This window comes from Oncorhynchus kisutch, linkage group LG23 (genome assembly GCF_002021735.2).
Source record: "Oncorhynchus kisutch isolate 150728-3 linkage group LG23, Okis_V2, whole genome shotgun sequence".
Taxonomy (NCBI): domain Eukaryota; kingdom Metazoa; phylum Chordata; class Actinopteri; order Salmoniformes; family Salmonidae; genus Oncorhynchus; species Oncorhynchus kisutch.
In genome coordinates this window covers 13,165,558-13,192,749 of record NC_034196.2, presented here as the reverse complement: position 1 = coordinate 13,192,749, position 27,192 = coordinate 13,165,558, and the positions used below count along the sequence as shown (strand labels likewise).

The following is a 27,192-nucleotide window of genomic DNA, read 5'->3' as shown; positions in this document are numbered from 1 at the left end:
TGGCTAGTGTTGACCTTCAGTGTCGAGCTCCGTCCTCAGTTATCTATTTGCTCCTATAAATAAAGCATTAATTGAATGTTGAGTTGTGTAAGACAAATTGAGCCTGTGAGTATTTATTTGTCTATCCTGTGATGCCCTCTGGAGGCAGAGTTGTGCTGTAATTGGTCAGATTGTTTACCCATGATGTTCTGAGAGGTTAAGGGGTCACTGTTTTCCCACAGGCACATGTTACCTAATAGGCTGGTCTAGCTGGTTTTGTGTGTTTGTATTGTTTGGAGAAAGTTGGTGGTTAAGTGCCTTGCTCAAGGGAACAATGCCATACAGCCCTGGTAATTAAACTGGCAACCCTTTGGTTATAGGCCAGCTTCTCTAACCTTGAGACTACTGCCACCACTATTGATGGTGTTAAGGTAGAACAGTGAAATTGCTGTGTATGGGATCGGATATCCCATTTCATTGAAAGATAGAATGAGAGTAAGGTCAGAGAGGTTGGATGAGGATGATGACCTTACCGCATGACTGGAGTGGACTCTGATGACTAAGGGATACCTCTTGTTCCTCGCATTACAGAGACATAAAGTGTCAAGGGGAAGAGAAAAGGAGTGTTTATGTGTGAGAGAGGGGCACGGGGGCTGATGTGTGGGTTTAAAAATCGTAGTCCTCAAACTCAGCATGAAATCTGTAATGGGAAAATCAACCCGCTGACTCAGGTGTATAATTGGATTTTACAGGGACTCGTGCTAATTCAGAGAGCTGTGGGTAGGTAGCACAAAGCTTGCTTGGGCTAGACAAGCCATACCGCAGGCTAAAGGGGCAGGATGTGTGGTGATAGGACATGTGGTGTGATTGTAAGTATATGGGTGGGTGTGTTTGGTAGGGGGCTGCAACAAAGAGAAAATAAACTGTTCAGTAGTCTCTGGGAATGTAAGCGTCTGTAACGTTGACTGGAAAGGTAATAATCCCTTCTGTTCTGATTTGTAGCAGTGATTGCTTTTAAAAAGCTATGTGGCTTTAAAATATAACTTCTTTGCTGTGAATGTCTCCTCTCTGTTTAATCAGTGTGGCTGTAATGCAAGATGCCTTCGTTAGTGTTTACAGGATGCTCGACTTTAAATTTTAAACAGTTGGAATGAGAGGGCAATGTTACGCTTCCTACAAATCTGTCACAATCCAACACATCACTTAGTACTGAGCCAATAGAGAAGGTGGGACATACATCTCTACTTTGTTTTTTCTTAAATAATCATTCTGGATAGCAATGTCGATCAATGACTAATTTATGGTTAGGTAAATCATGTATGATTGTTCTCATTTTCATTCAAACATAATTTTAAATATATATATTTAGATGACATAAGAGCCACTAGAATACATAATATGAGTCTCTCTGACACATGAAGGTTAAGCAGGAAAGCCATCATAGTATGTATGTCCCTCTTACTGCAGCACAGGCTGGTGTTGACAACAGCAGTAAGATGCACTGAAAGGACAATAGTCTCATCCCAACAGGCCCGATACTGTTGCTTCACCATGGCAGTGATGAGTGGTTTGTAATTAGTCAGAATTGTATCTGCCTAATCAAAGATCAGTAACACAATACCTGTGCTGTAATTTTGTGCGAGGAGGAGGATGAGGAGCTTGAAGCAGATAGTTTCCGCATCATTGTGTTACACATGCACACACACACACACACACACACACACACACTGGGTCTTTGGACACTCAGGTGAAGTGCTGAATGAGACCTCCCTAGGCTTAATGAATGATTAACTATCTTAGAGCTCTCAGAGCCAACGAGATCATTATGGACCGGACAGGAATGACGCTTTAGCAGAAAGTACTAGTCCACACAGAGGCACTCCCAACTGAACCCCTCCCTTGGTCTCCAGAACCTGGCCAGTTCTGTCAGAGGGACAGTGGAAAGCGGAGGTAGAGCAGTGTGACGGTGAAGTGATACGGTCAAAGGGACATACCTGCATCTGAGTCGTCAGAGGCTAAAAGTGACTCTAGAATGTTAGTGCTTCTCGGTTGCTAGCCCCAGGACGAGAGTCCACCTCTACTGCGTACTTGATTTGGACTCTATCTGATCCATTACAAGACCGATTCAACCATGACTCACATGGCTTTGGAGATGAGTGAGGTAATACTGCGGTGTGTTTTTCTTTGTGTGTCTGTGGAGCCCTGGTTCTAAATTGCGTCCTTTGTCCTGATCTTGTTCACATTCTGATTGTGCCCACATTTGTTTGGCAGGTGTAGACAATCTAAAGACACATTGTGATCAGATCATCCTGCCCACCTCCAGAGGTAGTCAGACACACATTGTGTCTGGGTATCTTATAAGTGTAGACAGATCTGGACAGAGAAACCATTTAAATCATAATTTTCCCACCTTCGAAAATCATTGACAATAAATAAAAAAGTATTATTTTGAAAGAATAGCTGTGAAATAATTTGCATAAAGGAAAGGGACCAGGAATTCTGGTATCAATGCAAACATACTGCAGACACATTTCTGGAAATGTGGCACAGTCGGAATGTAGACAAGATCAGGAAAAAGGACCCATGTTAGCACAAGGTATAAACGAGGCTTTTGTTTATCCTCTGTTTAGAACAACATATTGATAAGGTCTTATATACAAAATAGATTTTCCCCCAATGCTATGAAGACCACCACCTAAAGCTTCTACCTTTGCCAGACTTTGAAATAAATATATAATAGCAATACATATACAGTATTCATATTGTTTTATCCAATATCTATAATTGAAGCTATATAAAGGCAGCATTGTATGAAGAGATACAGAACCGTGACACTCGGGTTTCTCTAGACACCTGGAGCCCCCTAAACGTGTGTTTGTTTCCCTGAGTGATGTGATGTGTGGTGTCAGTCAGTGGCCCACGCACGAGCAGTGCTATCTGTTTCAGGAGCCTAACGGCCACTTTGTGACAGAGTAACAGGATCCTGTGCCATAGTGGAGAGCCTGGGACAATGGGCCGGCCTCTCGGGTGATGGCCGCTGGGTCAGATAGGCTTTCCTGTTCCGTTTTAGCCTGCCATCAAATTTAGGTATCTTGTTGCTCATTTTCCACTTTTGCAAGTGTCATCCTTTTCTCTCCACATCCTTTTCCATTCTTTGTGTGTGTTATCACCTGTTTCAGTCTCCTTTCTACTCCCATCAACCTCTCCTATAAAAAGAGTCCTATGTACCATTACCACGAGATGCCACTGTTTCCTAGATTACAGTAGAACTGTGTTGTGCAAGTGTATCTATCTGTGTGTGTGTGTGTGTGTGTATTCTTATGTATGAATTTACATGGATTGTGTCCTTGGGCCATGCTGGTTGGCCATCTCATGACGACCTGGTGTTATCTTCTCATCTGCCGAGTGTTCTCCGTTTTTCAGCTCAGATTCCCCCAGAATGGCTGTAATCTCTGCCTTGCTCTCTGAGACGTACCACCGGCCTGCCCAGCCTGATGCCAACAGAGCATCAACAATGGGCAGAGTGCCAGAATCAGGCCTGGCATGCAACCTGACCACTCTGAGCCATTGTCTCTGTTCAGTATTTTAGGCCTGGTACAGGGTGGTCAGGTGTAGCAGGCAATGTGCAACCTTGATGTCACATTGGAAGGAACCTTGGCATTAGAGGAAATAATACGAAATAGTGAATTTAATGCTTATAATTTGATGTTTTTTCCGTTGTCAGTGATTTAGAGTGTGTCAAACACAAATGCCTAGAGAAACTCTTTCTCGCTCACGCACAGAATGGAATGTCAAGACATTTTCCCTTTCAGTGTGGATAAGAAGGCTCCAGTTCCCATGTTGGTGCTAAGAAGGGGAGAAAGGAAGGGTTGATCCTCATCGCCCCCTTCTGTATTGTCAGATTGATTCTGACATCTCAAATAGGGCGCCTTCAATGATATTGTTCACTTGTCTCATTGGTTTAACTTGATGATGGGCTGGGAGGAGATTGGTGGGAGGGATGGTGGAGTGGAAGAGAGTGCAAAATAAAGAGTGTGTTGGAGGTGGGAGAAATCAAGCCCCCACCCTGTCCACATCCATTACCCAGTTATCCTCTTTCCTTGAGGATCGGAATAACAATTCAATAGTAATGAAATCAGACTTAAAATGAGTTGCCATGTTTTTTTCCCCCTCATGATAACTATAGGTGTCATAGTCCAACACAAGTCTGAGACCTTACTTCTCCTTAAAGTCTGTTCCTTGTCTTATGAAGGACTTGTTTTTGGGGTTCACAGATTAGACAAATACACCTCCCACCCACATCCCCTGTTGCTCTCTCTATTGCTCCATCGTTGCCCCCAGCATTGCCCCCCTTGCATTAAATAGGCCAAATCCCTTTTGTGTTTTGACTGCCGAGTGTGAAATTGACTATGACGTTGAATGTGTTCTAATGAATAATTACTGAGTAGATATACTGGCTGAATGTGTGTAATGGATTGTAGACTGCTCTTTAAAACATTTTCCACCAACTTTTTATTCACACGACCAAAAATGCTTTTCACATGCAAGAGAGAGGAGGGGCATTGGGTGATAATTTTCTACAAATTATTATCTTTTTACGGATGTTTTCTCAACTTCACAGAAAATTGAAAAAGCCTTTTTTTTTGCAGTTCAGGGAAAAAGTACTATAGGTTTTCGGTGTTGCAGGGCTGGCAACCATGTAAGCTGTGGCCTGTTGCTGTGCCGGGATACTCTGCCGGGTTGCTCTGCCAGGCTTGGGACAGGGTGGGAGAATGGGGGTTGGAAGAGGAGGGTGTTTTTTTTATCAGAGGAGTGGATTGAAGATGTTTTTAGCACTCCTGTGCCTAGTTTTAGGCAGCTTTAGCGATATCCCACTGGGCATAAACTCGTTGAATCAACGTTGTTTCCACGTCATTTCAACTAAAGAAATCAATGTGATGATGTTGAATAAATGTGGAAAACTGACTGGATTTTCAAAAAGTAATCAGTGTAAAAGGGAATTTCGTCTTTTCTTCACCCACCTTTTAACCTAAATCCAATGGCATGGTGACATTTTTGGTTGATTTCACGTTGAATTCACGTTCGTTGTTGTCAACCAAATGTAAATCAAAACTAGATGGTGGGATATGTCTTCAGGTAGCATGGTGTGGGCCTGGGTGTGAGCCTCTGGATCTCAAATGAACTTTTTAACTCATGTCCGGACATTTACCAAAACGGCTCCTAGTAAACGATTCACTGTAGCTCACTGAAGCTTAGAAGATAGGCATGAAGTACAGTCACCTCCGAAATGATTGGCACTCTAGATAAAGATGAGCAAAAAAAACTGCATAAAGGAAATCATACAAATACTGAGCTATGTTGTATGCTAAAAAAAGAAGAAAATTATACTATTTTATACTAATACAATTGCTCAAAGAGATTGTGTTTAACTAGTAATATTTGTTTCTCTCAAAAAGATAGGGGTCAGAATGATTGGCACCCGTGTTTTCAATACTGCTGCACCTTCCCCTTGTGAGGATAACGGCACTGAGCCTTTTTCTCAAATATTTTATGAGATTGGAGGAGGGATCTTAGACCATTCCTTCATATCAGATCCTTGATATCCTTCGTCTGTGCTTATGGATTGCCCTTTTCAATTCACACCAAAGGTTTTCAATGGGGTTCCATTCCGTAGACTGAGAAGGTCTTCCCTAGGGAAATGGTATCAGGAAACCACAATGAAAACAATTAAAAAAGTGATGAATCACCTTATGTGTTGGTGCCCTTGGCCCATCTTCCACCTTGTAACTGGGATTGGTAGTGTTGCTTTCCTGTAAGACGGGCTGAAAATAGCCCTGTTTCCCCTATAAATAAGAGTCCGGGGGGAGATTGCTATCCAGTGCTTTGCTGAGCAGGACAAGGGGGTCATTTGGTGGAAAGGGATTTGGAGAGAGAGAGTAGCTTTAGAACAGTTCAGTCATCACTGTACATATAGCTGTCTTTCCCACCTTTATGTCATACATAAGTAAGCTAACAGTTTTATTCAAGACTTAGTATGTAATAAAGGTATACATGTGACTCCACACACACACACACACACACACACACACACACACACACACACACACACACACACACACACACACACACACACACACACACACACACACACACACACACTATCACTTCTGCTTCCTTTCTCGCTCACTTTTAGCCATTATTGATGGCTTCCTATTGGTGGAAATGGAGGGGGCAATATGTCAATGTTTCCTGCCATACTGTTCTTTCCCTAAATAAACCCAGATGTTCAGTATAAAAAGGGATTGAAGCTCACAGCAGTCTGATACAGAAGACTTTCTTTCACTCAAGGTAGGGACTTACTTTGAAAATCTTGGTAAAGAAAAATATATATTAAGCTACATTTTGTGTATGGCAGTTGAGTTGTACATGAGTTGTACATTTTAAAATTGCCGTCACCATGAGGGTGGATTGTTGCGGGTATCAATTACGACACCATGGGACCAGGTTAACTTGGCACTGTTTGTATGCCAAACCGGTGGAGCGTTGAAATATTCTGGACAGTACTTTCATAGCACTGTAATTAAGGAGCACAGATCTGACTGATAATGTTACCTGATGCATATTGCGGCCCTAGAGCTCATTTGTTTGGGACACAAAACTTCAGCAACAATTGCATTCCATGCCGGTAAACCTTTGCCTTCTGTTTAGTATGTACATTATGGAAGCACAATAGCATTGTACATGACACACTCATGTTCTAAGCTGTCAAAGGGATAGCATTATTTTGCATTTCTAGGAGTTGATTACAGTGCAACATCTTTGGAGTTGGTATGTGTGTTTTGACCCTGCTGTTGGGGTAAATTACAGGGCGGAGTCTGCCCTATAGTTGTGTGGAGAGGGGGACGTGTGTATCCTCTTAAACAGTAACAAGAGACTGATTGCTCCTTGAGGAACATGGAAGTAGATTAGATAGGGATCCCTAAACTGACCTGCTATCTGTGCTGAGAGGATGTGGTCAAGGCCACCACACACTGAGTGGAAGTGGATGGAGGGCCAGAGATGAGGACAGATTGACAGTAAAATAACTGGTGTAGGGCGAGATTGTCTGTGTGTGACAGTGAGCACCGCATGGCACGGCGTCATACCTGACGGATGCAGATAACTACAAGGAAAACAGGACACAGTGGAACAGGACGCATGAAAACCCTTAAACATGTGGTGTGTATCTGAAAATAATACAGCCGATATGTTATTTTGTAAGATGTGGAACATCTCAACTGGTTTGTCGTAAATAAACGTTTACGGCTGTCATGTCTTGATGAGATTTGTGACAGTGTTGTTGGGTTGTGCTTCCGGGGCATTTGCACAGCTATAAGATATCAATGTAACCATCCTGGACCCTTTCTCTGATTGGTCAGAGCCTGGAGGAGCGCTGTAACCGGATCCTCCGGGACATGGAGGGCTCCCTTACGGCCCGGGATCGGGTGGGCATCCAGGATTTCGTTTTGCTGGACGCCTACACAAGTGAGAGTGCCGTCCTGGACAACTTGAGGAAACGCTTCAACGAGAACCTCATTTACGTGAGTCTATCACCTACACAGTCCAGAGGTATCACATAGCCTTCCTTTCAGCCAGAAAGCCACCCTACCTCAAGATGCCAGGGAGAACACAGTGTTCCTCCTCTAATTAAACTGGCCCTTTGCTCTGCTGAAACACGCAGCTACCGTGCTGTAACTACAGCCACAGGGTGAGCTACCTTACTTTCTGTAAGGTCAGGTCTGATAATTACTCATACTGTGGATAACAAGCACAGCACATTCTCGTTGCAACCATGCAGTGAGGCATCCATCTCTCTTTCAATTCTAATACATTTCCCACAGACCTACATTGGTACGCTCTTAGTGTCAGTGAACCCCTACAAAGAGCTGGGAATCTACACCAAGAAGCAGATGGATATTTACATGGGCGTCAACTTCTTTGAGCTTCCACCCCACATGTAAGTTGCATTTGTGTACGTGTGTTACTGTGTGCCTGTATGTGTGAACCACACGATATGAAATAGAGTGCTGCCCATCTATATCCATCAGCAGTATTACTGAACCTCTACTTCATTGCCCTCCCTTTCAGCTACGCCCTGGCAGACAATGTCTACCGCACCATGTTAACAGAGACCAACAACCACTTCATCTTGATCTCAGGGGAGAGTGGAGCAGGAAAGACGGAGGCCTCCAAGAAGATCCTGCAGTTCTACGCTGTGAGCTGCCCCAGTACCAAACTGCTGGACAACGTCCGAGACCGACTGCTGCTGTCCAACCCTGTGCTCGAGGTGAATACCACAGTGAAGCAAATATGACACGAGAAATTAACATTGTTTGCATACTGTCATTTACAAATACAATGACTGATAATACAGTCTATACCTCTCTAAGGCTTTCGGAAATGCCAAAACCCTGAAGAATGACAACTCAAGCCGCTTTGGGAAGTACATGGATATTCAGTTTGATCACATGGTAAGAGTCAAGACGTTGAGCACAGCATTCCCATATTAAAACATCAGAGGAACATCAAACATCAGCACGTCAATCACTGTTATATCTTTAATAATCTAGGGGGGAGCTGTTGGTGGCCACATCCTCAGTTATCTACTGGAGAAGTCCCGGGTGGTGCATCAGAACCATGGAGAGAGAAGCTTCCACATCTTCTACCAGCTAGTGGAGGGAGGAGAGGAGGACCTGCTACGCTGGCTGGGTCTGGAGAGGAACTGTCAGCGCTACAGTTACCTGGTACAGGTGGGAGAGGTAACCTATCAACACTACAGTTACCTGGTACAGGTAGGAGAGGTAACCTATCAACACTACAGTTACCTGGTACAGGTGGGAGAGGTAACCTATCAACACTACAGTTACCTGGTACAGGTAGGAGAGGTAACCTATCAACACTACAGTTACCTGGTACAGGTGGGAGAGGTAACCTATCAACACTACAGTTACCTGGTACAGGTAGGAGAGGTAACCTATCAACACTACAGTTACCTGGTACAGGTGGGAGAGGTAACCTATCAACACTACAGTTACCTGGTACAGGTGGGAGAGGTAACCTATCAACACTACAGTTACCTGGTACAGGTAGGAGAGGTAACCTATCAACACTACAGTTACCTGGTACAGGTGGGAGAGGTAACCTATCAACACTACAGTTACCTGGTACAGGTGGGAGAGGTAACCTATCAACACTACAGTTACCTGGTACAGGTAGGAGAGGTAACCTATCAACACTACAGTTACCTGGTACAGGGGGGAGAGGTAACCTATCAACACTACAGTTACCTGGTACAGGTGGGAGAGGTAACCTATCAACACTACAGTTACCTGGTACAGGGGGGAGAGGTAACCTATATCAACACTACAGTTACCTGGTACAGGTGGGAGAGGTAACCTATCAACACTACAGTTACCTGGTACAGGTGGGAGAGGTAACCTATCAACACTACAGTTACCTGGTACAGGTAGGAGAGGTAACCTATCAACACTACAGTTACCTGGTACAGGTGGGAGAGGTAACCTATCAACACTACAGTTACCTGGTACAGGTGGGAGAGGTAACCTATCAACACTACAGTTACCTGGTACAGGTAGGAGAGGTAACCTATCAACACTACAGTTACCTGGTACAGGTGGGAGAGGTAACCTATCAACACTACAGTTACCTGGTACAGGTAGGAGAGGTAACCTATCAACACTACAGTTACCTGGTACAGGTGGGAGAGGTAACCTATCAACACTACAGGTATTAAAGAGACAAAGAATCAGTGATTCCATGGAGTGGTCTATCATCATCTGGATATTATCTCCTGTCTTACCCAGGGGGAATGTGCCAAAGTCAGCTCAGTCAACGACAAGAGTGACTGGAAAACGGTACGGAAAGCCCTCAGTGTCATAGAGTTCAGTGAGAGCAATATAGAGGTGAGTCCTAATCTCTCTACACTACCAAAACACTACCATCAGATACTGAAAGGTGAACAGAACATATCATTTGTCATAAAAAAAACATATCACTTATGACCAGCGTCTTCTCTTGCCCATGATGTAGAGCCTGTTTGCAATCATTGCTAGCGTACTTCACCTGGGAAATGTTACGTTTGTGGCTGACTCACAGGGATACGCAACTCTCAACAACAGTCCGGAGATACATTGGCTGTCCAAGGTGAGACACCTCTGACGGCAAACTACAAACTAATGGACAGTCACTCTATTTAGCAGTACTCATACCACAGAAAACTAACGAAGTACTCTCCCTTTTCAGACATTATGGCAACTTTTCAGATGAATTTAAATCCCTTTTCAATTAGAGTATTTGGGGATGTGTGATTGGTTGTTTCTCTGCTGTGTAGTTGCTGGGCATTCCTGCACAGGTGATACAGGTGGGTTTGACACACAGGAAGATTGAGGCCCGATCAGAAGAGGTGAGGAGGATGCTACTGTTTTGGACTCATTCATAGAACTTCATGCCATCAGAGTAAATGTGCAACCTGTCTCTTGAAAATCAATCTCTGTGGTCTGTCTGTTGTGCTGGTCAGGTGCTCAGTCCCTTCACCGTTGACCAGGCAGTATATGCCAAGGACGCTCTAGCCAAAGCCATCTATGGCCGAACCTTCACCTGGCTGGTCAACGAGCTCAATGAGTCTTTAGCAAACAAGGTGAGTGACCTTTTTCAGTGGTCCACCAATAAGAGTGATGTCGTCCCAGTCCAAAACAACATCTAACCAATCATGACACGGCTAACAAGTATAGGATATACAGTAAGTAGTAAGACAGTAATATAGGAGGCTGACTGGTATTGTGCATCCATGTAGGATTCCTCCAGGAAGACCGTAATTGGTCTGCTTGACATCTATGGGTTTGAGGTCTTCAGTGTGAACAGGTGAGGGAAGACACAGTCTGTCAGCACCTGTTGTATTCGGCACATGTGACAAAAGCCATTTGACCCGATAGTGAATTTTAGAGTGTGAAAGGATGAGCCTAATGACTTGTCTCTATATGTTTAAGCTTTGAGCAGTTCTGCATCAACTACTGTAATGAGAAACTGCAGCAGCTCTTTATCCAGCTGACCCTGAAGTCAGAGCAGGAGGAGTACGAGATGGAGGGGATTGAAGTAAACACTCCTCCTCTACTCAAATCTATGTTTGGACTTAGCTACAAAACTGATGTAATGGGCTACACAGCTTCATGTTTTGTATTGTTGTTTTTCAGTGGGAGTCAGTGCCATACTTCAACAACAAGATCATCTGTGACCTGGTGGAGGAGAAATTCAAAGGCATCATTTCAGTGCTAGTATGTAGATACTGTAGACTTGACTGGCTGACTGACAGACTCGCAGTCAGACTGAAATGTCGTCAGACAGACACGATAGCTTTGGATTGGTTTTGTGCTCATGTTCTGTCTCCTTTCCACTAGGACGAGGAGTGTCTACGTCCGGGAGAGGCCACAGACATGACCTTCCTGGAGAAGCTGGAGGAGAAGATGGGAGGTCACGCCCATTTCATCACGTGAGTGAGGCAGCGTTGGGATACTGCAGCACAGTAATACATTTCTAACAAGAACTATTAGATCAAGCTGAGCTCCCCCAACTGACAGCTGAGGATGGAGGGGTCACGGTCTGCCTCTGTAACACCTGACTAGAACATCCTCTTCTCTCTCTGTCCACATCCTGCAGACACAAGCTGGCTGACCAGAAGACCCGGAAGACTCTGGAACGAGGAGACTTCCGCCTCTTACACTACGCAGGGGAAGTCACATACAGTGTGGTCGGTGAGAGATGAGTTCCACAACGTAATATACCCAAGCACTCTGCCCACTGTTTCTGTACACCGCTCTCCATATTTGTCTCTCTAATGTGTCTCTTTGATATGGTTTCAGTAAGCCGAATATGCCCCAAGAGTCGCCCCCCAGTTCTCCTCACTTTCTGTCTCACTGACAGAAAGTGTTACCAGTCTTTATCTGTTATTTACTCTCAACTATACCTTTCTGTTTTCCAGGATTCCTGGACAAAAATAATGATCTCCTGTACAGGAACATTAAAGAGGTAAGTGTGCCCAGGGCTCTCGCTGGCACTGTTGTGGTCCGGAATTTACATCCTGCCAAGTGCTGTATTATTCATTGTTAAGCACACCTGTGAATTATAGAGGAGATGATTGTTAAGCATTGCTTTGGGATAGACTGACAGGACTGTTAAGAGGGAGAACTGTGGGAGTGTTTGTTTGACTGCCTCTTGGTTTTGAAAAGAAGACGGTTCTTTATCTTTCATCCTGAGAGATTTAACGGAGAGATTTTCCACCTTCAGGTTATGCGCCAGTCTAAGAATGCCATTGTTAAACACTGCTTTCCCAGCACTGAGCCGGACAGCAAGAAGAGACCTGAAACAGTAAAGAGACGTTCTGTTGACACATGATCCACCAAAGTGAATTAGAAACATACCCATCCTTTACTGTTGTGTGTATGGTGTTCTGACCTTGCCTTAAGCTTGCATGTTAATCCCCTGTCTTCTCAGGTGGCCACTCAGTTTAAGAGCAGTCTGGTAGGCCTGACTGAGGTCCTCATGTCTAAAGAGCCCTGGTACGTCCGCTGTATGAAGCCTAATGAAGGCAAGCAGCCAGGTGAGGCCTCATCTATAAACCTATCTATGGTAGTCTATTTGACTAAGCACCACACCTGTATACTCAGTATAGCCATTACGCCAAAAGGAACCTTCCCTAATGGACTTGACCTATGCATGCCCTACAAAGTATTACTTGGCGCATTCATTCACAGTGCATGACCTGATGCCTGTAGCCTTGTGACCTCGCGCAGGGCTCTTTGACGATGTGTTGGTGAGACACCAGGTGAAGTACCTGGGGCTGATGGAGCACCTGAGGGTCAGACGGGCCGGCTTCGCTTACCGCCGGAGATATGAGATCTTCCTGCAGAGGTAAATACAACCTGCACTTCAAAGTTCTGTAGATAGTGTGCAATTGCTCTGTCCAGCACACCCTGCTCTGATACATGGCTGCCTTACAGTATGTAGATCGGATGCTCTCTAAACAATATATTTAACACGGGTGTTTCCTGTTGTCCCTGTCAGGTACAAGCCCCTGTGTCCAGACACCTGGCCTAACTGGAAAGGTACAGCCGCAGAGGGGGTGGAGTGCCTGGTCAAGCACCTGGGCTACAAGCCTGATGAGTACAAGATGGGAAGGTGAGGTGCTCTCCAGGATTATACATTTGGGTTCACCTGGCGACACACAGTCTGGCTGTTTTTCACTGGCTTGTCTTTCATGATACAAAAAAGGACCAAGATCTTCATCCGCCATCCCAGGACTCTGTTTGCCACCGAAGACGCCTTTGAGGTCTGCAAGCATGAGCTGGGTGGGTCCTGGCTCTAGCTTAAGTCTTTCAAACAACGGATCACAGACCACTACAAAAATTCAGGAATTGGATTGTTATATGGTGTTGGGATTATTTCAAAGAAAATGAACCTATTTGCCTATGAAGTTAGGTTCTACGTGTGTCTCTTCATGTTACAGCTACAAGGATCCAAGCAAAGTACAAAGGCTACAGAGTGAAGGGAGACTACATGAGACAGAGACAAGCAGGTAACTGCTGAACGAGACACAACAGGCCTCTACTTTTGACTTCCTTGGAACTAGTATAACAAATATGACGTATAAACCGATAAGTCTTTCAGCTTGTGTTGTCTTGTTAGCTACAAAGATCGAGACATGCTGGAGAGGCATGAAGGCCAGGAGAGAGAGGGAAAAGAGAGCCTGGGCTGTTAAGGTCATTAAGAGGTAAGAGACAAACATCTGAAGGTATCTCCAAAGACAAAGGTCCAACATCTACCACGCACAATGAAACGACATAACGCTCACCAATCAAATCTCTTGTACTTATATTTTGTAGGTTCATCAAGGGCTTCATGACTAGAAATCAGCCAGCCTGTGTTGACAACACAGAGTACCTGGCATTTGTCAGGCAAAACTACCTCACACGGCTCAAGGAGAATCTACCCAAAACAGTTGTGGACAAGAACACCTGGCTAACCCCACCTCCCATTATGCAGGAGGTGAGTCGCAGTAGGGAATTTACTTTACTTGAATACTTGCGCTAACCTCGTTCTGCACGCCTGTGCGTCATGGTATGGAGTATGCTGTACACTTATTACATACATTTGTACTTGTAGGCCTCACAGATGTTGAGGAAACTTTACACCCGGCACATGGTACGGAGGTATGTACAAGGAATCATGACAGAGCGGAAAGCACAGGTAGGCCTACCCTACAAGCCAGGGTGCTTTAATGCATATTTGTACTGCATTTGACTATAGGGATAGCCTCACTGATCACTTAATATATCTCTACTGTGTTTGGTTACCCCATGTACAGTTGCAACTCAAAGGATTGACCAGTTCCATATTCAAAGGAACAAAAGAGAACTACCCTCACAGTGTGGGAATACCATTCGTGGACACCAGGATAAGTAAGGCATAGGCCTTGTGCTGTTGAATTATGTGCCCCATTGTGCACCTCTTACAAAGCAACAATGAAAATGATTTATGTCATTTGACCAGTTGCATTATTATCTGGTCAGGTGAGGAAGACATCCACATTAAAGTCTACCAGATGATTAGGCAAGAACGCATCAAGGTAAACACACGGAGCGAAATAAGCTATGTCAGAGTTCAAATCAACTTTAATGTTCAAATGAAAGTAAGCCCCATACATTCCCACAGTACAGTGTTCCTGTGGTGAAGTACGACAGGAATGGCTTCAGGCCACGTTTCAGACAGCTGATCTACACTGGAAGTGCAGCCTACCTGGTGGAGGAGGCCAAGATCAAACAGCGGGTGGAGTTCAACAACCTCAAAGGTTAGCACCACTGAGTGGAATATGTGTGTGCAAGTGTCAAGTTTTTTCTCTCTCAATGGAATAGTCCGCGGGTGTATACTGTGTTAATTCAACCACTGTTCTAAAGTATCCGGGTGGTGTGTGTTCTTCCAGGTGTGTCAGTCAGCACCCTGAGTGACAACTTCCTGATCCTCCATGTCCAATGTGAGGATATCAAGCAAAAGGTTGGCTGCCCAAAAGTATTTTCATTGATGTGCACAAATGTATTTTTTAAACGTTTTATTATGCTTTGCACCAGTTATTTTCTGAATGGTATATAGAACTATAAAATGTGCATTTCCATTGTTGCATTTTCTATTTGCTCAGGGGGACCTGGTGCTGCAGTGTGACTACCTGTTTGAGGCCTTGACTAAGTTGTGTCTGGTGGCCAACAAGCACAATTTTATCAAAGTAGTCCAGGGCAGGTAAGACCTGTGTTCAACTTGTAACTTGTCTTAAAAAAAACAACTGTCACCAAAAGTATTAATGTAATGTTATATATTATGTCTGTGCTCATTTGCAGTGTAAAGTTTGACATCCAGCCTGGCAGAGAGGGGTTTGTTGACTTCAAGAGTGGCCAGGAGACCATGATTTACAGAGCAAAGAATGGCCATCTGATGGTGGTGAGTATGAAACTAAAGACTGTGTGGCCATTCAATTCTCAAAATGAACAAATACATTTTCTAAACTATTATTAAACAGTAGGCTAGGACATAAACACTTCTCTTATATTTACCCAGGAATCAACTCGAACAAAGTCCCGGGCAATGATACAAAATTGAACTGGATCCAATAATCAGATTCTACAAGGTTTTAGGCATCTTGGAACTTAAATCATGAATGAGAACCTGCATCCTGTCAATAAGGGTTGGACATAATGAAATGAATCGAAATCTCAACAAACGGTTCGTACTGTGGAGGAAACTCCAAAGGAATGACTACTGATGCTCTACTCTGATGAAAACTTCACCGGTTATTAAGCTATACATCACATGCATGGGCTCAGTTGTGACTTATCAAGCAAAGCGGTCATTATAATAGGGCTCATTTGTAAAATATGGTTTTGCTTTAGGTATATTTTCCCTAGATGTCCCATTTTATAGCGATATAAGCAACATGGTTAAATCATTCAAACATTGTGATTTTGAAGCCATACTTTTTATACTTTCTCACAAAGATGCTGTACCATATTTACATTAAAACCAACTAAGTATTCATAAACATCTTTATTGTAAGAAAAGTGTTAAATACAGTGCAAAAGACACTTGTACATGTGAAATGATCGCAAAGAATGTCACAATTTTACGCAATGTCTGGAGTTGCTTTGTCTCTTCAGCTGTGATCCATCTTCCAAACAAGTTTAGTCTTGTAACCACATCACCTGCCAATCATTTTTGTAACAGGCAGCAATGACATCCATTTTATCACACAGAAGAAAACCAGATTTCATACATGATGTCAAAAGATCATTAATCCTTGACAACGGAAGAAACGGTGGCTTTATTCATACCACTTACAATTAAGAGGTGGGTTGTAAAACTTATCGCTTCAGGGTTAAGTTCCCGTAGGCAAACATCTAGGATCAGCTTCCCCTCCAAAAATCCTTAATCATTAGTGGGGGAACTACAAAACTGACCGAAGATCACCATCTAGAGGTAACGTTATCCTAATATATCACACCTTTCAGTGTTTTTGTACACAACACCCTCTGCTGGACGAAATGAGTACATACAGAAAATAGAAGCACCCAATTTCTAAACACAAGATAAAATGCTGTTATACAGTTTACATATCACTTATTCAAACTAATGAATATGTATTTTTTATTTATTTATCTAAAACTGCTGTGGTAGGAAAATGTATTGTTCCACATTGTACATAATGTATAGAATCCTTTAAATGCAATTGACCTGAACTAGCTATACTGTGACACATACCTGAACTTCAAAGCAATGTTGTAGTGACGTGATAAAGTAAATCATGATAAAGATTGTAAGCAGCACGTACACCCACAGACTTAAGGCACAATCTCTCTACTGGGCACAAGTAATATGTCTACATACAAAGACAAAACATATGGAAATAAAGGCGGTAAAATACATTCTGACCACTAAAAAAAAGATGACGGTTAAAAAAATACTGATATGGCCATTTGAGACAGAACATTAAAATCATGTTGTACTTATAAATGATATCAGACAAGCAACACTTCATTAGTGGCTGTGGTGCAGAAGCACAGAAGTTGCTTGTGGTCAAGGATGTGAGATTACCTGTGGGTATACCGGTAGTGTGATCTCAGTGATGGGTAATGGTCACTGGTGAGGTCTGCGGATCCTGATAATGCTGGTTGGCTGGTATAGTTACTGGTGGTGGTGGGTGCGGTCATCGGGACGTTTGATGTGGATGCGGCGCACCCTCTCGATGCGTTCCCGTTCCTCGTCCTCGTCCAGATGATGGGATCGGCCTGCAGCGCCTCCTGTAGCCTCCAGTAGAGCGTTGTCTGGACCACGCCCATCCTGAGACTCATAAAGCAGGATGTTAAGGGTCTCCTCATAGATACGAGCCTCTGGGAACTCCACCTGAGGAAAGAGAATACTGCTACTTAGACCACTGCCCCTAGGTACAAAGACAAGACTACTCACTGACAACCAGGCTAGTCTATGATTTGGTCAAAGCAAGAAACATTCATATCTTCCTTTTCTGTGGTCGTGCTGTGGGAAACTGCATACCTTGGTTTGTTTCTTCTCTGTGGCGTAGACTATGGAGGTGCAGCACACCTCAGCGATCTTACGGCCCTGCCCATAGAACGACCAGCAGCAGATCTCATCCCCGATCACGTCCTTGATGAAGAGCACACGGCCGTTGAACCGCAGAGAGAGCTTGTCAAACAGCTCAATGTTCTTCAGCATGTTGTCATCGGAGTTGCTGTGAAAAGGCACCAGATGTTAATGTCTAGTTGTCAATCTGTTCAAATCGCCATACACATGTACATCAGTCTACCCATGATTAGGGCTGTTACGGTGACAGTATTACCGCCACACCGAAGGTCACGAGTCACGAAGGCAGTCAAATTCCACGTGACCATTTAGTCACGGTAATTAGGCTTCTCCAAGCTCTGATGCTGCTGATGGTCATTAGTAGCCTACCAAACTTGATAACTGCCTGGTACTCAGCACTCTATTGTCCCCCTAATCACTCTGACATCAATACAAATGTAATGGAGAATCTAATCAAACACTTTATGAGAGCCCATGAGCTCATGTTGCGCAACATTTCTATATGCAATTGCGCGAGAAAACAGAGTGATGCCCTCTACTACAAAGAGGAGGATCAGCTTTCTATTGGCTCAGCCTACTATATTTATTAGTCAACTTTACTAATATTAAGCACATTGCTTATATTTACAACAGCCTACCTGGCTGGCATGAAAATAAACCAGTTTCAATTCAGGTGCATGATAATGGTCCATTCTAAATCAAAACAAATTTCACACATATATTATTTAGTATATGTAAAGACAAGATTAAATCAAGAATAGTCTGATAGGTGACAATATTAGCCTTTTACTTGTGAATGATGCCCAGCATAAGAAACAATGCCTTTTTTTGTGCAACGTTTTAGAATCATAGTCGCACACCTCATGTAGCCTAGCCCATAGACCTACATGTTTTTTGCAAATGTAACATTTGCACTTATAGCCTACTACCATGTGCGCATTGATGCACTTACAATGTGAAGAAATAGCCTAATAGTTTATCAACATTTTAAGCTAAACGCTCTGATCTGTTGCGTCAGCCATATTGCATAAAATGTTTTTTTGATGATAGTGGTTGTATTACTTTGAGATCTATCGCATCTCACAACTGTCCCAGACTATGTTTGAAATACTTATTTCTCACACAGAATAGAACTAGTTGATCTTTGTACTATGGGTGACAGTAGATTGACATAGGCTAGTGCTTTTGCTGTTTGTTAGGCCAACTCATCTTGTTGGCTGAGGAAAAGTAAATATGGACAGTTCTTCAATATGCACCTCAGAATTGGATAAGGACGTGAGCAGTTGCATCCCCGATATGTCTGTCTTCACTTGTAGCCTGTGAGAAAGACCTGATCATGTGATGGAGCGCGCAGCACTCTGGTAGTGTTTTGCTAGCACAGACTGGAATCTGTTCCGGGATTCCTCCGATGGCATTGAGGAGCACACCACATCAGTCATTGGCTTCATCAATAAGTGCATCGATGACGTCGTCCCACAGTGACTGTACATACATACCCCAACCAGAAGCCATGATTTACAGGCAACATCCGCATAGAGCTAAAGGCTAGAGCTGCCGCTTTCTAGAAGCAGGACTCTAACCCGGAAGCTCATAAGAAATCCTGCTATGCCCTCCAACGAACCATCAAACAGGCAAAGCGTCAATACAGGACTAAGATAGAATCGTACTACACCGGCTCTGACGCTCGTCGGATGTGGCAGGGTTTGCAAACCATTACAGACTACAAAGGGAAGCACAGCCAAGAGCTGCCAAGTGACACGAGCCTACCAGACGAGCTAAACTACTTCTATGCTCGCTTCGAGGCAAATGGCACTGAAACATGCATGAGAGCACCAGCTGTTCCGGAAGACTGTACGATCACGCTCTCCTCTGCCAATGTGAGTAAAACCTTTAAAACAGGTCAACATTCACAAGGCCGCAGGGCCAGACGGAGTTTCAGGACGTGTACTCCGAGCATGCACTGACAAACTGGCAAGTGTATTCACTGACATTTTCAACTTCTCCCTGTCCAAGTCTGTAATACCAACATAGTGCCTGTGCCCAAGAACACTAAGGTAACCTGCCTAAATGACTACCGTCCCGCAGCACTCAAATCTGTAGCCATGAAGCGCTTTGAAAGAATGGTCATGGTTCACATTAACACCATTATCCCAGAAACCCTAGACTGACTCCAATTTGCATACCACCCCAACAGATCATGAAATCTCTATTGCACTTCACACTGCCCTTTCCCACCTGGACAAAAGGAACACCTACGTGAGAATGCTATTCATAGACTAAAGCTCTGCCTTCAACACCATAGTGCCCTCAAAGCTCATCAGTAAGCTAAGGACCCTGGGAGTAAACACCACCCTCTGCAACTGGATCCTGGACTTCCTGACAGGCTGCCCCCAGGTGGTAAGGGTAGGTAACAACACATCCGTCACGCTGATCCTCAACACAGGGGCCCCTCAGGGGTGCGTACTCAGTCCCCTCCTGTACTCCCTGTTCACTCATGACTGCACAGCTAGGCACGACACCAACACCATCGTTAAGTTTGCCGATGACACAACAGTGGTAGGCCTGATCAACAACAACAGCGAGACAGCCTGTAGGGAGGAGGTCAGAGACCTGACCGTGTGGTGATGATTGTGGACTACAGGAAAAAGATAAATAAAAGTAAAAAGTAATTAAAGAGCAGCAGTAAAATAACAATAGCGAGATTATATACCGGGGGTACTGGTACAGAGTCAATGTGATGCACTGGTTAGTTGAGGTAATATGTACATGTGGGTAGAGTTATTAAAGTGACTGTGCATAGATAATAACAACAGAGAGTAGCAGCGGTGTAAAGGGTGGGGGTGGGGGGTTAAGGAAATGCAAATAGTCTGGGTAGCCATTTGACACACTGCCTGGTATAGAGGTCCTGGATGGCAGGGAGCTTGGATCCAGTGATGTACTGGGCCATTCGCACTACCCTCTGTAGTGCCTTGTGGTCGGAGGCAGAGCAGTTGCCATACCAGGCAGTGATGCAACTAGTCAGGATGCTCTCGATAGTGCAGCTGTAGAACCTTTTGAGGGTCTGAGGACCCATGCCAAATCTTTTCAGTCTCCTGAGGGGGAATAGGTTTTGTCGTGCCCTCTTCAGGACTGTCTTGGTGTGCTTGGACCATGTTAGTTTGTTGGTGATGTGGACACCAAGGAACTTGAAGCTCTCAACCTACTCCACTGCACCCCCGTCGATGAGAATAGGGACATGCTCGGTCCTCCTTGTTTGTTTGTAGGTGACCAAATACTTATTTTCCACCATAATATGCAAATAAATTCATTAAAAATCCTACAATGTGATTTTCTGGATTTTTCTTTCTCATTTTGTCTGTCATAGTTGAAGTGTACCTATGATGAAAATTACAGGCCTCTCATATTTTTAAGTGGGAGAACTTGCACAATTGTGGCTGACTAAATACTTTTTTGCCCCACTGTATCATGCTTCTTAGACCTGTCTAAAATAAATAATGGATTTATTGTGAAGGTGTAGGCTATATTACATGGATTTACTAGACTTTTTAAAATGTAGAGGTTCCAAAGGTCTGCACCAGTGCCTTCTAGGCTATGTGTGGGAGCCAGGAGATGCTAAATGTGTTTCTGTTAATCAACGGTCAATTACAGCGAGACCGGCAGTTATTTGCTTGACAATCACTGGCTGACGAAATTTTGTGACCGCCACAGCCTTATCCATGATACAATCCACTTCACACGTACATGTAAGAAATACAGTATAAGCTCATTAAGTATTTTACCACAATCATATGTAATGTTTAGCCTACCTGGTGTAAGAGTACTTGTTGTTGCTCCTGTTGTATAACAGCTTGACTGTGGGCTGTAATCCAAAATTAAAAGGAACATAGGTAGTCAGTGTTGAGAAAAAAATTGAATAGAATACAACTCCATGCTGTCTGTCTAATCATACATGTCAATTGTGATTTTTAAAATATTTTTTACCTTGGAGGTAGAGATGAGTCTCTGTTCTTCCTTTGAGGATGTGACCAAAGGCACTTTACAGAAGGGCTCATACATATCTTTGTTCTGAAAGCATGGAGGAAACAGGACCCAAATAATTCAATGGGGACGGTGGCTACACCAGCATGCAGAGAAAGAGAGATACCAAGATAGAGATTGATTACAGGTAAGTGTTTACAGTATGTGAATTACGGTAGTACACAATACACTGGAGACTGGTGGGAGGAGCTATAGGACAGGCTCATTGTAATGGATGGAATTGAATAAATGGAATGGAGTCAAACAAGCGGTTTCCATTTGTTTGATGCCGTCCATTTATTCCATTCCAGCCATTACAATGAGCCTGTCCTCCTATAGCTCTTCCCACCAACCTCCACTGATACAATACCTCCAAGGCAGCGTGGCACTCGTCAGCTAGCCCCTGCACCAGGTAGTACTTGGCCTCTGCCAGGAGCTCTTCGACCTCTCTCCGGATCTCAGGCAGAGGTACAGCACCATCACGCAGGTAGTTCAGAATGGTCCCAAAGTGCTTCCCACACCTGTCAATAAGGATCCAGCCTGCAGGAGGACAGGACTCATTACATTGAGAAGTGGCAGAGACAACATAGTGGAGATAGTTGACTGTGTGTGTGTGTGTATCTTCATTTAGAGCCATATCAGATGGAAGGCATGCAAAGGGAGCTAGCCTGTAAAATAGAATCATATACTATGCAGCATCAAGGAGCATGGACTTTGCAGGACTCAAGACTTTGCAGTGGACATAAGGTTTGGGAAACCCTGGCTGCAGTCAACCCATGTCATCACCAATGCCTTCTTCACAGATAGAACAAGGAACTGTTTAAATCTGAAGCATCCAGTTGGAATTTCCACTACCCATCAAATATGGCAAGGAGGAAGCCCAGTGGCTAGCAGTGGGAGAGTATGGAGCGAGATGGAACTGGGCCAACATTCTGCTTATTTTCTCATCTAAAAAAAGCCTGATCTCAATACAGTTTTCAGTTCTCAAAACTAGAATCTGTTACAAACAGAGTGCACTTAGTGTTTTAGGAGTGACCCTTTGCCAAATCTTACATTTTCAAATTCAAGTTGTTTACAAGAAGTGCAAGGACAAATTTCATTACTGCACATGCGCACTTTAGAGAAGGTGTTCCCTAATGGAAATATGCAAATACATGCTAGAATGTGACACTATGATCTCACGCTTGGCTGTGCCCACCTCCTTGCTTGTTTTGCCCATTATGCTGAATTTGCTCCCATTGAAAAGGACACAGATAAACTATCTTGGTTTAGTTATAAATATCTTTGCCTTCACTGTCTGTGAGGACCTCCATCCTGCCACTGAACATGGCCTTGAGCATGGTGTCCTGCTTGGTAAGGGTCTGCATGGTGGTGTAGTAGAGCACCCCGCCCACATTCAGCTTCACATACTTCGAGCTGGGGCAGGAGCCCTTGAAGGAGGTGGTACGGGTTGTAGCCGCTGGCAACGCCGAGCTCACCGCACTTATTCCTGACATCTCTTCCTGTGGGTCCAAACAGTCCATATGGAAGTCGTGACAATGCAATGGTGTTCACAGCTGATATTAATCAGGCACCCCAAATAAATAGCATAATAACTATCGAGCAAGTTTGTTGTTTATATCATTGTTTATAACTAGCAGAAAAGCACATAGAACAGAACCTGTTCTTAAACTATGCTAAATAGCTCGCTATACTGGGTTCTCAGAATGGGGCCAATGTGACAAGTCTGTACTAGCTAACGTTAGTCATCAACATTTAATTAGCTAGCTAATCACAGGAAGCAATAGGTATAGTAGCTAGCTAAGGGACTTAACTCCAGGCTCAACATAGACTCAGTGTACAAAACATTAGGAGAACCTTCCTAATATTGAGTCGCACCCCCTTTTGCCCTCAGAACAGCCTCAATTCTTCGGGGGCATAGACTCCGCAAGGTGTCGAATTGTTCCACAAGGATGAATGATAGTGTAGAATTTTAGCAACCAGGAAATGACAGATTTCCACTAGACAACACCGCCACAAAGTCAGAAAAGCTTTCCTATTCTGACATCAGATGCCGCTACGTCGGGAAAAACCAATATTCGAATATCACAGTAGCTAGTATACCACAACTTTGGTAATACTGTGAAACACTATCATTCCACTATTAGTGCCAGATATATTGTGGACATTTTCTGAAACAATGCAAAAAAATCGTATGCGTAACGCTACCACCTTAAAATATGTCGATCCTGCAATTAAATCATTTCTTAGCTATAATAATGGTAACCTTCTAGCTGTAGTAGCTACTTAATAGCAATTTAACGTTACCGTAGTTATGGAACTTTCTAACTCTGATCTGGCTAGCTAACGGTAATGCTACTGTAGCCACAAACGCTAACATGCTAAAGAACCTCAGCTACCGTTAGCAAAGCCATTGTTTAAGCGAGATACTAGCGAGCTAGCTACGTCGTTATTGTGGCACTATAAGAACCAGAGTTACAGGTTGGCATGCATTCCGCTAGCTGGCATCCTGTCGATATAACGTTACATATCTAGTAGTATGTGTACTATAACATTAGCTACATTGTCGACTGGATTAGTTCCTAGCTAGATAACATATATATATATATTTATTTATTTTACCATAGAATCCTTGTTCAGTCAGCCTTGAAGAACAAAGTTAGCACCAACATAGAGAATGATAGAGGCCTCTAGTGGCCAAAAGGTTGATTAAGCATGGCCAGCTTCGACCATTTGGTGGACTTCAACTTAATTGGCTGATCTCTCCTGGTGACCCTGTTAGAGTCATTTCCAATCGGGTCATCAGGAGAGATCAGCCAATCGTGAAGAAGAACATGGTCTACTTCAAAATGGAGATAGCTCAATGGCGCTGCCCATGCTGTCACAGACGTGGAAATGGCACGTCTGTGAGTCCTCTATCTATGTCTATGGCACCAAACCACAAACTAGATTTTGTTATGCACAAAGACTTCCGGTTTAGCAGATGACGTCCATGGAAAAGAATGAGGTAAACGCTACCTCAGTGGGCACAAGTCGCATACACATAGCACATGCTATGATAAATTATGCTATTAAAACCTATAACAATTATGATAGATTAAAATGACATAATTCATTATAGATTGAATCAGCATTCCTTCATTTGAGCAGGAATGCTCTTGAGCTGGAATGCTCTTTTTTAATTTCTAAAATAAAACATGAAAGTGGATGTGATTGAAGATTATTCTAAATTCGGGACTCGGTGCCATTATTACTCGTGCCACACTGATGGTCCGAGAGGAATTATTTTATTTATTTTTAAATCCAAGAGGGTGAATACTTATTTGTAGGCTAATAATTTCTGCTTTATTGAGGAACATTTGACTTACCCTAACCCGTTTTACTTAGATTTGATTTGAAAATGTAAAATACATAAACATGTTACATCCGGCAACATATACTTTCAATTACTATTTATTACTTTTAAACACAACTAGATTAGTTGAAAAGCACACTGTAAGGCTTGGAGCAAATGAGCCCCAAAATATCCACAACACAAAAATAAACATGAACATGCTGCTGTCTTTTCCTCAGACAATGGAATTTGATAAATATTACTCTCCTCTTTGGTGCACCGGTTGTATGTGCTTGTCTGATACAACATGAGGATTTCATAAAAGGTAGCTTTATGGTCATGTAGGCTATTTGTTTACTGAAAACTACACAAATCTGGTGACCTTCGACACTTGATAATCTAAAAGGAATTAAATCAAATCCGTGTTTAGACTCAGCATTTAGTTGAACTATTGAACCCTGTGCCATCAATTCCAAGTGGACAGCATTCTGCATTTTGTACCAAGTCTGCCACAAGAGGGAGCACTGCTGATGCAAGTGAAAATAAGAATGAATTATCAAGTAATTACGTTTTTTGTTTAAATAGACATTCTTTATAGAAACAAATGACAGGTTATGTGAATATTTACAGAAGGTAAAAGTCGATAACATTTTCAGGTAGGAAACATGGTTACATCTAAGACAAACTATCAAAAGGAGAACATCTATTTTCTGTTTTACCTGTTGATAAATGTGTAATAAAGAACAATGTAATGCATTACACAACATAAAAAATATACAAATTCATAAAATCTACGTCTGTACACGGAAATCTTACAAACATGAAAAAACATCATATATTACTATCAAATAACATTATCCAACATCAGTTATTCAACTTATTCAACAGTTTCTATGCAGACTCACTACTTAAACTTCTGATTTATTAACAAATAATCTACAATACACAATTTTGACTTAGAGCTTTTTCATTTTAAAAAGCGAGACATTTCATCAAGTTGAGTGTGTAATGTGTATTTAAAAGGATCACAGTCTTGTCGCTTTTTTCTAAGAGACTTCCATGCTACTGTGCCTCCACCTCTACCTCTTTGGCTTTGCAGGATGGGGTGGGGTCCCCAGAGGGTGGGGCACTAGTGGGCGTGGTCTTTCGAGGAGTGGCAGGTCTGCCAGGGGTTGTGGTGGTGGGCACCAGAGGGGGTGGGGCACTAAGAGTGACAGTCTGTGGAGTCCTGTTCAGATGGCCACTGTGTGGAGCTGAGGGGCTGAGCCTAGGGTACATCACCCCACCCAGAGAGGACACAAAGGTGGGTGTGTGGGCTAGGTGGCCCTCCATGGGAGAGCCCTGGAGCTGGTGCAGCCTTGCCCTCTCCTCTGCCTGCCGGTGCCTGTCCTGTAAGTACTGCTGTGGGTGGGGGTGTTGCTCCCGCTGTCTGTGGCCTCTCTCAGGGTCATAGGTCAAATGTACCTGCTGGCTCTGCAGGTACAGCCCTCTGTAGGGGTCTCGAAGTGGGTCCCAGTGGCCTGAAAGGTGAGGGGACACATGGTGGTTTCGACCTGCGGCTAGTGTACTGACCCCCATGAAGGGCTGGATACGGGCTCGCTCCATTGCACTGAGGCTACTCACTGGGTGCACGGGGCTCATGGAGAGGGGTAGAGAGTGAGGTAGATGACTGCTCTGAAGCATGCCTGCGGTGGGGAAGTGGTTGTGCCTTGAGGGGTATGGAGCCTGAGAGTGGCCTGGTGGGAGTAAGAGAGTACACTCCGGTGGCCCAGCCATAACCTCTGGCTCATCTCTGCGCTCCTGCTTTATCTTTAAAGGTCCCTTCAGAGTTTGTGTGTTCTCGTTGGATTGGTGGTTCTTCACTGTGGTGTATGGGGTTGAAGATCCTCTATCCTGCACCTCCAGCGCTGGAGAAGAGCTCTGCTTCACCTGGACTCTCCCAAGAGAGCTGCCCTCCCTCTCAGCCTGGGGTCCCTGATCTGGGCTGCTCCTCTTCCTCCCTGGGCTGCTGCTGCCAATCAGGTTACTAATCTGAAAGCCTGAGGATGTGTGGGTGGACTGATGGCTTTTTTCCAGAGTATTCCTATAGAGAGGACAGAATATTATTATATCACAACTTTTGAAGGCCTTTATGGATAGGAAATGCCATTTCCACAGTAAGGCTGTCA

General features: G+C 43.7%; 3 protein-coding genes across 10 annotated transcripts in view; 1 reads left to right on the top strand and 2 right to left on the bottom strand.

Annotated features, from left to right (window-relative positions):
- The first annotated feature begins 836 nt into the window (after positions 1–836).
- myo1hb (myosin IHb) lies at positions 837–16,119 on the top strand. 4 transcript variants are annotated; one of them, XM_020457521.2, is made up of 32 exons: positions 837–952; positions 7,398–7,559; positions 7,860–7,975; positions 8,107–8,305; positions 8,409–8,489; positions 8,589–8,777; positions 9,843–9,941; positions 10,069–10,182; positions 10,370–10,441; positions 10,556–10,675; positions 10,832–10,899; positions 11,025–11,130; positions 11,229–11,309; positions 11,433–11,524; positions 11,692–11,786; positions 12,014–12,060; positions 12,319–12,399; positions 12,526–12,631; positions 12,825–12,942; positions 13,096–13,209; positions 13,303–13,379; positions 13,538–13,606; positions 13,717–13,801; positions 13,914–14,076; positions 14,194–14,277; positions 14,396–14,489; positions 14,601–14,656; positions 14,743–14,878; positions 15,011–15,081; positions 15,224–15,321; positions 15,420–15,519; positions 15,637–16,119. In XM_020457521.2, the coding sequence occupies exons 2-32, from the start codon at positions 7,434–7,436 to the stop codon at positions 15,676–15,678; spliced, it is 3,099 nt and encodes a 1,032-aa protein (XP_020313110.1). In that variant the 5' UTR covers positions 837–952; positions 7,398–7,433; the 3' UTR covers positions 15,679–16,119. The 4 variants fall into 4 exon arrangements, with proteins under 4 accessions (XP_020313110.1, XP_020313109.1, XP_031658206.1 ...); XM_020457520.2 differs by lacking the exon at positions 837–952 and adding an exon at positions 6,263–6,327; XM_031802346.1 differs by lacking the exon at positions 837–952 and adding an exon at positions 6,390–7,197 and having other exon boundaries at positions 8,589–8,768.
- LOC109868098 (BTB/POZ domain-containing adapter for CUL3-mediated RhoA degradation protein 3) lies at positions 16,104–24,439 on the bottom strand. Of its 3 annotated transcripts, none has more exons than XM_020457534.2 (7): positions 24,313–24,439; positions 22,979–23,192; positions 22,061–22,230; positions 21,655–21,738; positions 21,480–21,532; positions 17,626–17,821; positions 16,104–17,475 (listed from the first exon to the last, which is right to left on the bottom strand). In XM_020457534.2, exons 1-7 carry the CDS (start codon positions 24,313–24,315, stop codon positions 17,257–17,259), a joined length of 939 nt encoding a protein of 312 aa, XP_020313123.1. In that variant the 5' UTR covers positions 24,316–24,439; the 3' UTR covers positions 16,104–17,256. The 3 variants fall into 3 exon arrangements, with proteins under 3 accessions (XP_020313123.1, XP_020313124.1, XP_031658209.1); XM_020457535.1 differs by lacking the exon at positions 24,313–24,439 and adding an exon at positions 23,998–24,280 and having other exon boundaries at positions 16,108–17,475; XM_031802349.1 differs by having other exon boundaries at positions 16,108–17,475; positions 22,979–24,322.
- A 688-nt stretch (positions 24,440–25,127) lies between these two features.
- Positions 25,128–27,192, bottom strand: part of LOC109868087 (autism susceptibility gene 2 protein homolog) — a 33,530-nt gene continuing 31,465 nt past the window's right edge. For all 3 annotated transcript variants that reach the window (XM_020457511.2, XM_020457512.2, XM_020457513.2), the window contains exon 18: positions 25,128–27,107. In XM_020457511.2, the coding sequence (XP_020313100.1) occupies positions 26,087–27,107 (1,021 nt within the window). In that variant the 3' untranslated portion in view covers positions 25,128–26,086. The remainder of the gene's footprint in view (positions 27,108–27,192) is intronic.